General features: G+C 44.0%; 1 protein-coding gene across 4 annotated transcripts in view; it reads left to right on the top strand.

Moving 5' to 3' along the window:
* LOC128694002 (SH3 and cysteine-rich domain-containing protein) overlaps positions 1–11,644 on the top strand; it is a 1,038,081-nt gene that overhangs the window by 995,597 nt on the left and 30,840 nt on the right. For all 4 annotated transcript variants that reach the window (XM_070090891.1, XM_070090892.1, XM_070090893.1 and 1 more), the window contains one exon: positions 2,358–2,494. In XM_070090891.1, the coding sequence (XP_069946992.1) occupies positions 2,358–2,494 (137 nt within the window). The remainder of the gene's footprint in view (positions 1–2,357; positions 2,495–11,644) is intronic.

Raw genomic sequence — 11,644 nt, 5'->3', positions numbered from 1 at the left:
CACACACACACACACACACACACACACACACACCGAGTGTTGTGGAGCAGCTGGGCAAGGCCAGCACTAGCTGACACACACACACACACACACCCCGAGTGTTGTGGAGCAGCTGGGCAAGGCCAGCACCAGCTGACACACACACACACACACACACAAGCACACGCACCGAGTGTTGTGGAGCAGCTGGGCAAGGTCAGCACCAGCCCACACACACACACACACACACACACACACACACACACACACACACACACACACACACACACACACACACACACACACACACGCACACGCACCGAGTGTTGTGGAACAGCTGGGCAAGGCCAGCACCAGCTGACACACACACACACACACACACACACACACACACACACACACACACACACACACACACACACACACACACACACACACACACACACACACACACACATAGACTCGACCCCCGCAACCTCAACTAGGTGAGTACACACACCGAGTGTTGTGGAACAGCTGGGCAAGGCCAGCACCAGCTGACACACACGCACACACGCACACATACATACACACACACATACACACACACACACACACACACACACACACACACACACACACACGCCAACTCCTGGTCTCGACAGCAGGAGCGCCACCGTCTCAGTACCTCCCGACCACCTTGGAGTTAATATGCACCTTGGTGCATAATATGTACTCTCGTACATATTATATACCTTGGCAGCTTAGAATATGTATCCCGGTACGTGTTACTGTGTCCTTCGGTACATAGTTAATATGCATCACGGTACATAATGTCTCCTGCAGCATCAGTGCATCGTAATGACTTGTATTTCTGTCTTGATTTTCATTTTTCTTTTTTTTTTTTTTTTTACTTAGCCACTACGATATTAGTCCGGGCCTGAGATAGACATATTGGTGTTTATATGAGACGTAATAGACAACATAAATATCATGTATTTTATATATTTTAGGTATAGATCTTTTTTTTTTTTTTTTTTTTTTGTCACCTGAGCTGTGTCCAGTGCGTCCAGGTCTACGTGATCATCCTGAAATAATTCTTCATACACATTTTATTAATGTTGATATTGATAGAATAGTCACTTGTCGTTTTTTTTCCCCCCTTAGATGTGTACTCGCCCCGCCACAGGGCATAATATTAATGAGTTTATGTATGTACTATAGCTCATCTTAGAAGTGTGTGTCCTATCAAGTTCCTCGGTCGTGTGCCGCAGTCTTGTCCTCATCAACCAGGATACAACTCTGCACATTTTGCCCACTCGGGGGACTTGGAATAAAACAAGAAAAAAAACGTTTTTCTGTACTTGATTTTTTTGTTGTTGTGTAATACGGTATCACGGCTTGCCCAAGTAAACGTACATGGGTGTGAGTGTCCCTGATGGAGCTGTGAGTGGGTGTGCGAGTGCATGCAGCCTCAGGGACACCGCACGCTAGTTTGCTGGTTGGCACCGTGATGCGTCGCATGCTCCCTCTCTTGGACGCTCCGTTGTGTGTGTGTGTGTGTGTATGTGTGTTGCACGGTGATGCATGCTCGCTTGCCTGCCTCCACACTCTCTCACTCTAGCTAAGTAATAACTGCAGTTCTAGTAATACCTTGGGAAAAGTGACACGCTATTGAACTGATTAGATACTTTTTTTCACTTCGTGTGAAGTAAATAATTAAAATATTTGCCTTTATAAAACTTTCGAGAATAAAGGCGACAGAAGTGACGTTTCTGTAAAATATAAAGTTTTTAATTTTGTATTAGAGTGTCTTGTACCCTTGAAAGTATTCTCAGAACTGTCACTTTGTGAGGTTATTTCCTGTAGCTGGAGTAAGACGAGTGCCCCGGTTATCCTGGCACTGGTCTGACGCCTGGTGCCAGTGCTGGCGGTGAGAGACCTTCTCTGTTCTTCAGAGTTATATATTTGGGAGATTACTAATATGACCTTCATATCTAATTCTGCACTAACTTTTTTGCTCTTAAGTTCTTTGAAAAGTATTTCGGTAAGTTGTGACATCCAAAATCACGTCATCTTGGCGTCCAGCTCAAAGTTCCTCTACCATCTTTAGGAACACGAGTGACGCATCGTTGGAAACTTGGCTCATCAATCTAGCCTCAATTGGAGTCTTTTATTTTGCCTAGCTCTCCATTGCAATTATATCCAGTCAGCTAGACTAGTCTTTTGATAGAGTAAATATGCATTAGAGCTCATGATCTCCCTCTCTTTTCTTATGAAGTTGGTAGATTGTTGGTCCCAAGCGAAGGAAGGTGGCTGGCAGGGTGCCTGAGGCCCCTTGTTAGTGCCCACCTCCCACACCCCAGCCCCTGGTTTAACCTCCTGTGTCGCCTCCACAGCGCCCTCCAGCCCAGTCCACAACAGGCGCCTCCTCACTGCCCGCAACATGAGAATGAGCTCAGTAGATCTACCTGACGAAAACGAGAAGTCCCTCAGTTCAGCCAGCACCTCACCATGTCCTTCACCCGTAAGTAAAGTAAGTATGAACTCGATTGTTTTCATGGAAGAGGGTGATGGTGACGATGGAGTGGCTGCCTGCTGCCCCTAAATCCCTTCCCAACCTAAACAGAATCCTCTGCACTATGGCTCGCCCTCACATCACCTGGTCCTCCTACCTTGTCTCTTGCTGCGCCTGCTGCTACTCTTCGTGGTGGTGGGAATGATGATCCACACATAGTATATAAGGGAATTGCACTAACAATTGCATTAACTTGTATGAATGTATTGTGATTGTTACAGGTGTGTCGTAGAATAATAATATTAGTATTATGATTATATTTTTTGGGGAGGGAAGCGCTAAACCCATAGTCAACGCCTAGGAATAGGAAGAAACAGGAGACCCCTCACCGGCGTGTACAAGAACACAATTTCCCACATTTCTAGATTTATATTACACTAGAATGTATCTCCTCCGATAATGTGTTTCTGTTACATCATTTCTGTGGCTTTCTTCTCTTTATATTAAGGAAACCAATAAGCCGTAATAATGAAAGTTTGAAGCCGATCAGAAAAGGCTGGTTTCTCCTGTATTTGTAATGAATCCAACGATTCCAAGGTGTTCTTTTTTTTAATCTGTAAAATTTCAAACTTGCATTTAAACTTATGGGGTATCGTCATCCTTATTAATATTATGAAGCCAGTCGAAAGAAGTGTTGTTTAGTAACTGAATAAATAATGAATATCATTATTTAGTCAATAAAATTGGCACACTGGCACTCATGCCAAGCAATAACAGTAGAAGTCAAGTCACGATTATAACCTTAAAAATTAAGACAGTTAAGTAACTCAGCTGTGTGAAAATCAGTTACAGTAAAAAGAGGTACAATTGGAATTTTCTGTTCCTTCTGATGATTCGTTTGACTACTTGTGGCTGCAGACCAGACATCATCTACCTTAGTCTGGCAGCTTTCCCTGGCTGTTGAGCTGGAGCCTGAACGCTGACGGAGCAGAAGCTCGGCCAAGGCCTACTGTAAAGTCCGGTAGATATCATGTCCTGGAAATTGTCCTAGAGAGACTCAAGGAGGTACATAACATGGGCTTCACTTGTCCTGTTTTCCCAGCACTTCAAGAAATACTGACAGTGGAACGTCAGGTAATACCACCAGAGAGGCCAAACTCATCTACCAACCTCTGCAACTTCTCTTCAGAATCCCCCAAAAGTACTGCGTCATCAGCAAAAAGCAACTATGACAACTCCCACTTTGTGTTAGATTCTTTATCTTTTAACCTCACACCCTAGCATCGGTGACGAGGCAGCGCGAGGAGGGCCGCCTGAGCTCGTCTTGTGTCTCGTGTGAAAGCCACCTTTAGGTACTCGGTTTGCAGAGTCACGTCTAAAGTATCATGCTCGCTGGGATGTCTGAGGTCATCTACCGCTTCCGCATATGGATATTCCACTCCAACTTCCGGCAGCTAGATGTCACTGTTCGTCACTCAAGTCACATTCACCCACCCTCCCTCCCCTCCACACACAAACACCCACATCATTCCATCCCCCCTCCCCCGCGCATATTTTCCCTCATCTTCTGTCTCTTATCAAATTCTACTCCTGGGGCCTAAGGTCTTCAGCAATAACTGGTTTCAATTTTTTTTCTCTCTCTCTCTCTCTCTCTCTCTCTCTCTCTCTCTCTCTCGTTTTCCTTTAATCCTTGCACCTTTTTCTTTGATCCTACTCCTATTTTATTCTCCAGCTTCTTCACACTTATTCTCCTCTCTTTTCCTTGTCCTCTTTCTCTTCCATATATTTATCTTATTTTCTTTCCGTTATGTCTTCATCCCCCTTACTCCTCTTCTCCCGTTCTCATTTTCTTTCACCTTTCTTCCTCCATCTTTCTACTCTTCTTTTCCTACCCTTCTCCTCCTACCCTTCTTTTCCTACCCTTCTCCTCCGGCCCTTCTCCTCCGGCCCTTCTCCTCCGGCCCTTCTCCTCCGGCCCTTCTCCTCCGGCCCTTCTCCTCCGGCCATTCTCTTCTCCTAATCTCATACAAACTCTTTTATGCTATTTCACGTTCACTTTCACCCGTCCTCTGAACATGGAAATGCCAAGAATGTCAATACTGCAGATCCTCCAGTTCTTCCTCCCGTTCCTTCCTTTCCTCTTCTTGTTGCACTTGCTCTTACCAACCTTGCTCCTTCCTTCGTTCCTCATAACTCCTCCATTACCCTTTGTTCCTCCCGTATCTCGTCCCTCTCCTGTTCCTCCTTTGCACCCCTTCGTTCTTCCTCTCTTTTTCTCCTTTCTTGTCCTCCACGTTTTCTGAAAAACTCTCCCCTTAAATTGGCGCGCCGTAACGCTGGTTTAGGGCTCTTGATCCACGAAACTGGAGATACCCTTTCCTTCCTTGTATAAAAACTGATTACCTCCCATTCCTCAAGCTCTTTATGACCCTTAAGGGTTTAGCTTTAGTGCCTGAATTCTTGTGGACTGCTGTGCTGCGGCAACTCTGACGCCTTGTTGACGTGCTGCTGTAGCTGCTGTTGTTGCTGCTGCTGCTGCTGCTGCTGCTGGTGCTGCTGCTGCTGCTGCTGCTGCTGCTGCTGCTGCTGCTGCTGTAGCTGCTGCTGCTGTAGCTGCTGCTGCTGTAGCTGCTGCTGCTGTAGCTGCTGCTTCTGTAGCTGCTGCTGCTGTTGCTGCTGTTGCTGCTGCTGTTGCTGCTGCTGCTACTGCTGCTGCGACGGCGGCGGCGGCGGCGGCGGCGGCGGCGGCGTTACAGAGGTCTGAGCAAAGCTCAGACCTCTGTAACACATTTGTCCTCAAAGATTTGTTAAGTTAGACCATGAATTAAGGAAAAATCCTGGACTTCACCTTACGAAAGCAGACAAAGCAAATGCGATAGTAATTATAGACAAGGTAGATTATAGTTGAAAAATATATTATTAGAAGACAGGGAAACTGACGTGCCCTTTAAATCACGTTACCCCCACTTCCGTTCCCGTTTGAATCAGGCACCTAAGCCGTAGCCCTGGCCCTAAAGACACAGAGACAATGATGGCGGCCCTGATGGCCTAACCCCGTTGTCGTACATAAAATATTTTCCCGTGGAAGGCACGGGGTCTACTGCAAGATCCTGACATCTCCTCCGAGATCATCAGACGGGTCATCGTAGGATTAAGACCCGTGTCAGGGTGCAGTTTCTGACAAATCAATCAAACAGCCTCATTCTCGTGCAGGCTTGTCAGTCGGGCAGACGGACAGGTTAGGCTCTGCCAACATTACCAATAAAACGCCTCGGTAACAGTCAACAGTTGTTTCCTTTGCTACCATCGCTTCTCCCATCGAGCCCCATAACATTTGACCTAATTGGCTTATCCTAGTTTAAATCTATATAATATAATTTCCATAAACCCGTGACATCTGAGTGTCCTCAAGGCCCATTGTAACGACGTTTTATGTTATGTATCGAAAGCCTAAATTCCAGCGACAATCTAACTTAGAGAAAAGCTTGGATCTATTTTCACCTGTGTAGGTCCGTAATTGTCATTTTAATCGAAGAAATTTTGAGAAAATACAAATACTGGTTTTGAGAAGATAATTTGTGAGTGCCTCAGCCGACTGGCTTCAAACCTTCAACCTAATAACTTACGAGCTGCTTCAGACTTAGTGTTAAGCGTATTATGTGGGATGTTGATTTATGTAAGATAACCACAGAATGTCTCTTCAGTTTGGCTTTAAAAATTTTAAAGCTGGTCTTTCTTGATTTTAAGCTTGAATTTCTCTTGGGTTGTATATGTCCTTTTATCAATTATTATTAAATAAATTGCGATGTTAGTTTCCATGTGATAACTTGTGAATGCCTTTTTCTCTTTCTCGCTTAAAATTTTCAGCGTTAATATTGAACTGCATTACAAACTTATACCGCACTCTGCACTATACCTTTCATGTGCACTGAGGTACAGGGGACTGGGGTTATACAATACAAGGATACTTTCTCGGATTGAGCAGTGACTGAAATGAATCTACATTTATTATTATTATTATTATTATTATTAATATTATTATTATTATTATTAATTATTATTATTATTACTATAATTCAGAAATAAGAGCTAAGCGCGTAGGGGTCAAACAGCGCCTGGAGAACGTGAGGAAGTCAGGTTTGATCCGAGGAAGGGAAGGAATAGCTCGAGTTCCTTGGATCAAGCGCCTTCCATCGTCATCAAGGCAGGGCTATTGCAAGGTGTCAGAATGGACTAATTTAGGATATGATCTGAGATTAATTAACCTGACTTTAATAGCATTAAATACTGACCAGCCGCAAGAAATCCCCCCTCTAGTGTTATGTAATCCCCTACCACAAATAATCCCCCTTGTCTCGGGGTATAATTCTTCACAAATAATCCAATTTGTCTTGTGGTGTAATCCCCACCAGAAGTAATCGCCTTTGTCTTGTGGTATAATCCCCATCAGAAGTAATCACCTTTGTCTTGTGGCGTAATCCCCACCACAAGTAATCACATTTGTCTTGTGTAATCCCTCACCAAGAGTAATCCCCTTTCTTGTGGTATAATCCTCCATCACAAGTAATCACCTTTGTCATGTGGTGTAATCCCTCACCACAAGTAATCCCCTTGTGGTACAATTCTCTATCACAAATAATCCCCTTTATCTTGTGTAATCCCCACCACAAGTAATCACCTTTGCATTATGGTGTAATCCCCAACCACAAGTAACCACCTTTGCCTTGTGGTATAATCCTCACCACAAGTAATCACCCTTGTCTAGTGGTGTAATCCCCCACCAAAAGTAATCACATTTGTCTTGTGGTGTAATCCTCCACCACAAGTAATCCCCCACCACAAGTAATTACCAGTACTCATCCCCAGTAGTTACCAGTACTCATCCCCAGTAATTACCAGTACTCATCCCCAGTAATTACCAGTACTCATCCCCAGTAATTACCAGTACTCATCCCCAGTAGTTACCAGTACTCATCCCCAGTAATTACCAGTACTCATCCCCAGTAATTACCAGTACTCATCCCCAGTAATTACCAGTACTCATCCCCAGTAATTACCAGTACTCATCCCCAGTAATTACCAGTACTCATCCCCAGTAATTACCAGTACTCATCCCCAGTAATTACCAGTACTCATCCCCAGTAATTACCAGTACTCATCCCCAGTAATTACCAGTATTCATCCACAGTAATTACCAGCACTCATCCTCAGTAATTACCAGTATTCATCCCCAGTAATTACCAATACTCATCCTCAGTAATTACCAGTACTCATCCCCAGTAATTACCAGTACTCATCCCAGTAATTACCAGTACTCATCCCCAGTAATTACCAGTACTCATCCCCAGTAATTACCAGTACTCATCCCCAGTAATTACCAGTACTCATCCCCAGTAATTACCAGTACTCATTCCAGCAATTACCAGTACTCATCCCCAGTAATTATCAGTACTCATCCTCAGTAATTACCAGTACTCATCCCAGTAATTACCAGTACTCATCCCCAGTAATTACTAGTACTCATCCCCAGTAATTACCAGTACTCATCCCCAGTAATTACCAGTACTCATCCCCAGTAATTACCAGTACTCATCCCCAGTAATTACCAGTACTCATCCCCAGTAATTACCAGTACTCATCCCCAGTAATTACCAGTACTCACCCCCAGTAATTACCAGTACTCATCCTCAGTAATTACCAGTACTCATCCCCAGTAGTTACCAGTACTCATCCCCAGTAATTACCAGTACTCATCCCCAGTAATTACCAGTACTCATCCCCAGTAATTACCAGTACTCATCCCCAGTAATTACCAGTACTCATCCCCAGTAATTACCAGTACTCATCCCCAGTAATTACTAGTACTCATCCCCAGTAATTACCAGTACTCATCCCCAGTAATTACCAGTACTCATCCCCAGTAATTACCAGTACTCATCCCCAGTAATTACCAGTACTCATCCCCAGTAATTACCAGTACTCATCCCCAGTAATTACCAGTACTCATCCCCAGTAATTACCAGTACTCATCCCCAGTAATTACCAGTACTCATCCCCAGTAATTACCAGTACTCATCCCCAGTAATTACCAGTACTCATCCCAGTAATTACCAGTACTCATCCCCAGTAATTACCAGTACTCATCCCCAGTAATTACCAGTACTCATCCCCAGTAATTACCAGTACTCATCCCCAGTAATTACCAGTACTCATCCCAGTAATTACCAGTACTCATCCCCAGTAATTACCAGTACTCATCCCCAGTAATTACCAGTACTCATCCCAGTAATTACCAGTACTCATCCCCAGTAATTACCAGTACTCATCCCCAGTAATTACCAGTACTCATTACCAGCAATTGCCAGTACTCATCCCCAGTAATTACAGTACTCATCCCCAGTAATTACCAGTACTCATCCCCAGTAATTACTAGTACTCATCCCCAGTAATTACCAGTACTCATCCCCAGTAATTACCAGTACTCATCCCCAGTAATTACCAGTACTCATCCCCAGTAATTACCAGTACTCATCCCCAGTAATTACCAGTACTCATCCCCAGTAATTACCAGTACTCATCCCCAGTAATTACCAGTACTCATCCCCAGTAATTACCAGTACTCATCCCCAGTAATTACCAGTACTCATCCCCAGTAATTACCAGTACTCATCCCAGTAATTACCAGTACTCATCCCAGTAATTACCAGTACTCATCCCCAGTAATTACCAGTACTCATCCCCAGTAATTACCAGTACTCATCCCCAGTAATTACCAGTACTCATCCCCAGTAATTACCAGTACTCATCCCCAGTAATTACCAGTACTCATCCCCAGTAATTACTAGTACTCATCCCCAGTAATTACCCGTACTCATCCCCAGTAATTACAACTACTCATCCCTAGTAATTACCAGTACTCATCCCCAGTAATTACCAGTCATCCCCAGTAATTACCAGTATCATCCCCAGTAATTACCAGTACTCATCCCCAGTAATTACCAGTACTCATCCCCAGTAATTAAGTACTATCCCCAGTAATTACCAGTACTCATCCCCAGTAATTACCAGTACTCATACCCCAGTAATTACCAGTACTCATCCCCAGTAATTACCAGTACTCATCCACAGTAATTACCAGTACTCATCCTCAGTAATTACCAGTATTCATCCCCAGTAATTACAAGTACTCATCCCCAGTAATTACCAGTACTCATCCCCAGTAATTACCAGTACTCATCCCCAGTAATTACCAGTACTCATCCCCAGTAATTACCAGTACTCATCCCCAGTAATTACCAGTACTCATCCCCAGTAATTACCAGTACTCATCCCCAGTAATTGCCAGTACTCATCCCCAGTAATTGCCAGTACTCATTCCCAGTAATTGCCAGTCCTCATCCCCAGTAATTACCATTCCTCATCCCCAGTAATTGCCAGTACTCATCCCCAGTAATTACCAGTACTCATCCCCAGTAATTACCAGTACTCATCCCCAGTAATTGCCAGTACTCATCCCCAGTAATTACCAGTACTCATCCCCAGTAATTACCAGTACTCATCCCCAGTAATTACCAGTACTCATCCCCAGTAATTACCAGTACTCATCCCCAGTAATTACCAGTACTCATCCCCAGTAATTACCAGTACTCATCCCAGTAATTACCAGTACTCATCCCCAGTAATTACCAGTACTCATCCCCAGTAATTACCAGTACTCATCCCCAGTAATTACCAGTACTCATCCCCAGTAATTGCCAGTACTCATCCCAGTAATTACCAGTACTCATCCCCAGTAATTACCAGTATTCATCCCCAGTAATTGCCAGTACTCATCCCCAGTAATTACCAGTACTCATCCCCAGTAATTACCAGTACTCATCCCCAGTAATTTCCAGTTCTCATCCCCAGTAATTACCAGTACTCATCCCCAGTAATTACTAATACTCATTCCCAGTAATTACCAGTACTCATCCCCAGTAATTACCAGTACTCATCCCCAGTAATTACCAGTACTCATCCCCAGTAATTACCAGTACTCATCCCCAGTAATTACCAGTACTCATCCCCAGTAATTACCAGTACTCATCCCCAGTAATTACCAGTACTCATCCCCAGTAATTACCAGTACTCATCCCCAGTAATTTCCAGTACTCATCCCCAGTAATTACCAGTACTCATCCCCAGTAATTACCAGTACTCATCCCCAGTAATTACCAGTACTCATCCCCAGTAATTACCAGTACTCATCCCCAGTAATTGCCAGTACTCATTCCCAGTAATTGCCAGTCCTCATCCCCAGTAATTACCATTCCTCATCCCCAGTAATTGTCAGTACTCATCCCCAGTAATTACCATTCCTCATCCCCAGTAATTACCAGTACTCATCCCAGTAATTACCAGTACTCATCCCCAGTAATTACCAGTACTCATCCCCAGTAATTACCAGTACTCATCCCCAGTAATTGCCAGTACTCATCCCCAGTAATTACTAGTACTCATTCCCAGTAATTACCAGTACTCATCCCAGCAATTACCAGTACTCATCCCCAGTAATTCATCCCCAGTCATCCCCAGTACTCATCCCCAGTAATTACCAGTACTCATCCCCAGTAATTACCAGTACTCATCCCCAGTAATTGCCAGTACTCATCCCCAGTAATTGCCAGTACTCATCCCCAGTAATTACCAGTACTCATCCCCAGTAATTACCAGTACTCATCCCCAGTAATTACCAGTACTCATCCCCAGTAATTACCAGTACTCATCCCCAGTAATTACCAGTACTCATCCCCAGTAATTACCAGTACTCATCCCCAGTAAATCCCAGTACTCATCCCCAGTAATTGCCAGTACTCATCCCCAGTAATTGCCAGTTCTCATCCCCAGTAATTGCCAGTACTCATCCCCAGTAATTGCCAGTACTCATCCCCAGTAATTACCAGTAATCATCCCCAGTAATTACCAGTACTCATCCCAGTAATTACCAGTACTCATCCCCAGTAATTACCAGTACTCATCCCAGTAATTACCAGTACTCATCCCCAGTAATTACCAGTACTCATTCCAGTAATTACCAGTACACAACCCCAGTACTCATCCCCAGTAATTACCAATACTCATCCCCAGTAATTTCCAGTACTCATCCCCAGTAATTACCAGTACTCATCC

This window comes from Cherax quadricarinatus, chromosome 33 (genome assembly GCF_038502225.1).
Source record: "Cherax quadricarinatus isolate ZL_2023a chromosome 33, ASM3850222v1, whole genome shotgun sequence".
Classification (NCBI taxonomy): Eukaryota; Metazoa; Arthropoda; class Malacostraca; order Decapoda; family Parastacidae; genus Cherax; species Cherax quadricarinatus.
Note: the sequence above shows the minus strand (reverse complement) of the source record. Positions and strands in the feature narration are given on the sequence as shown.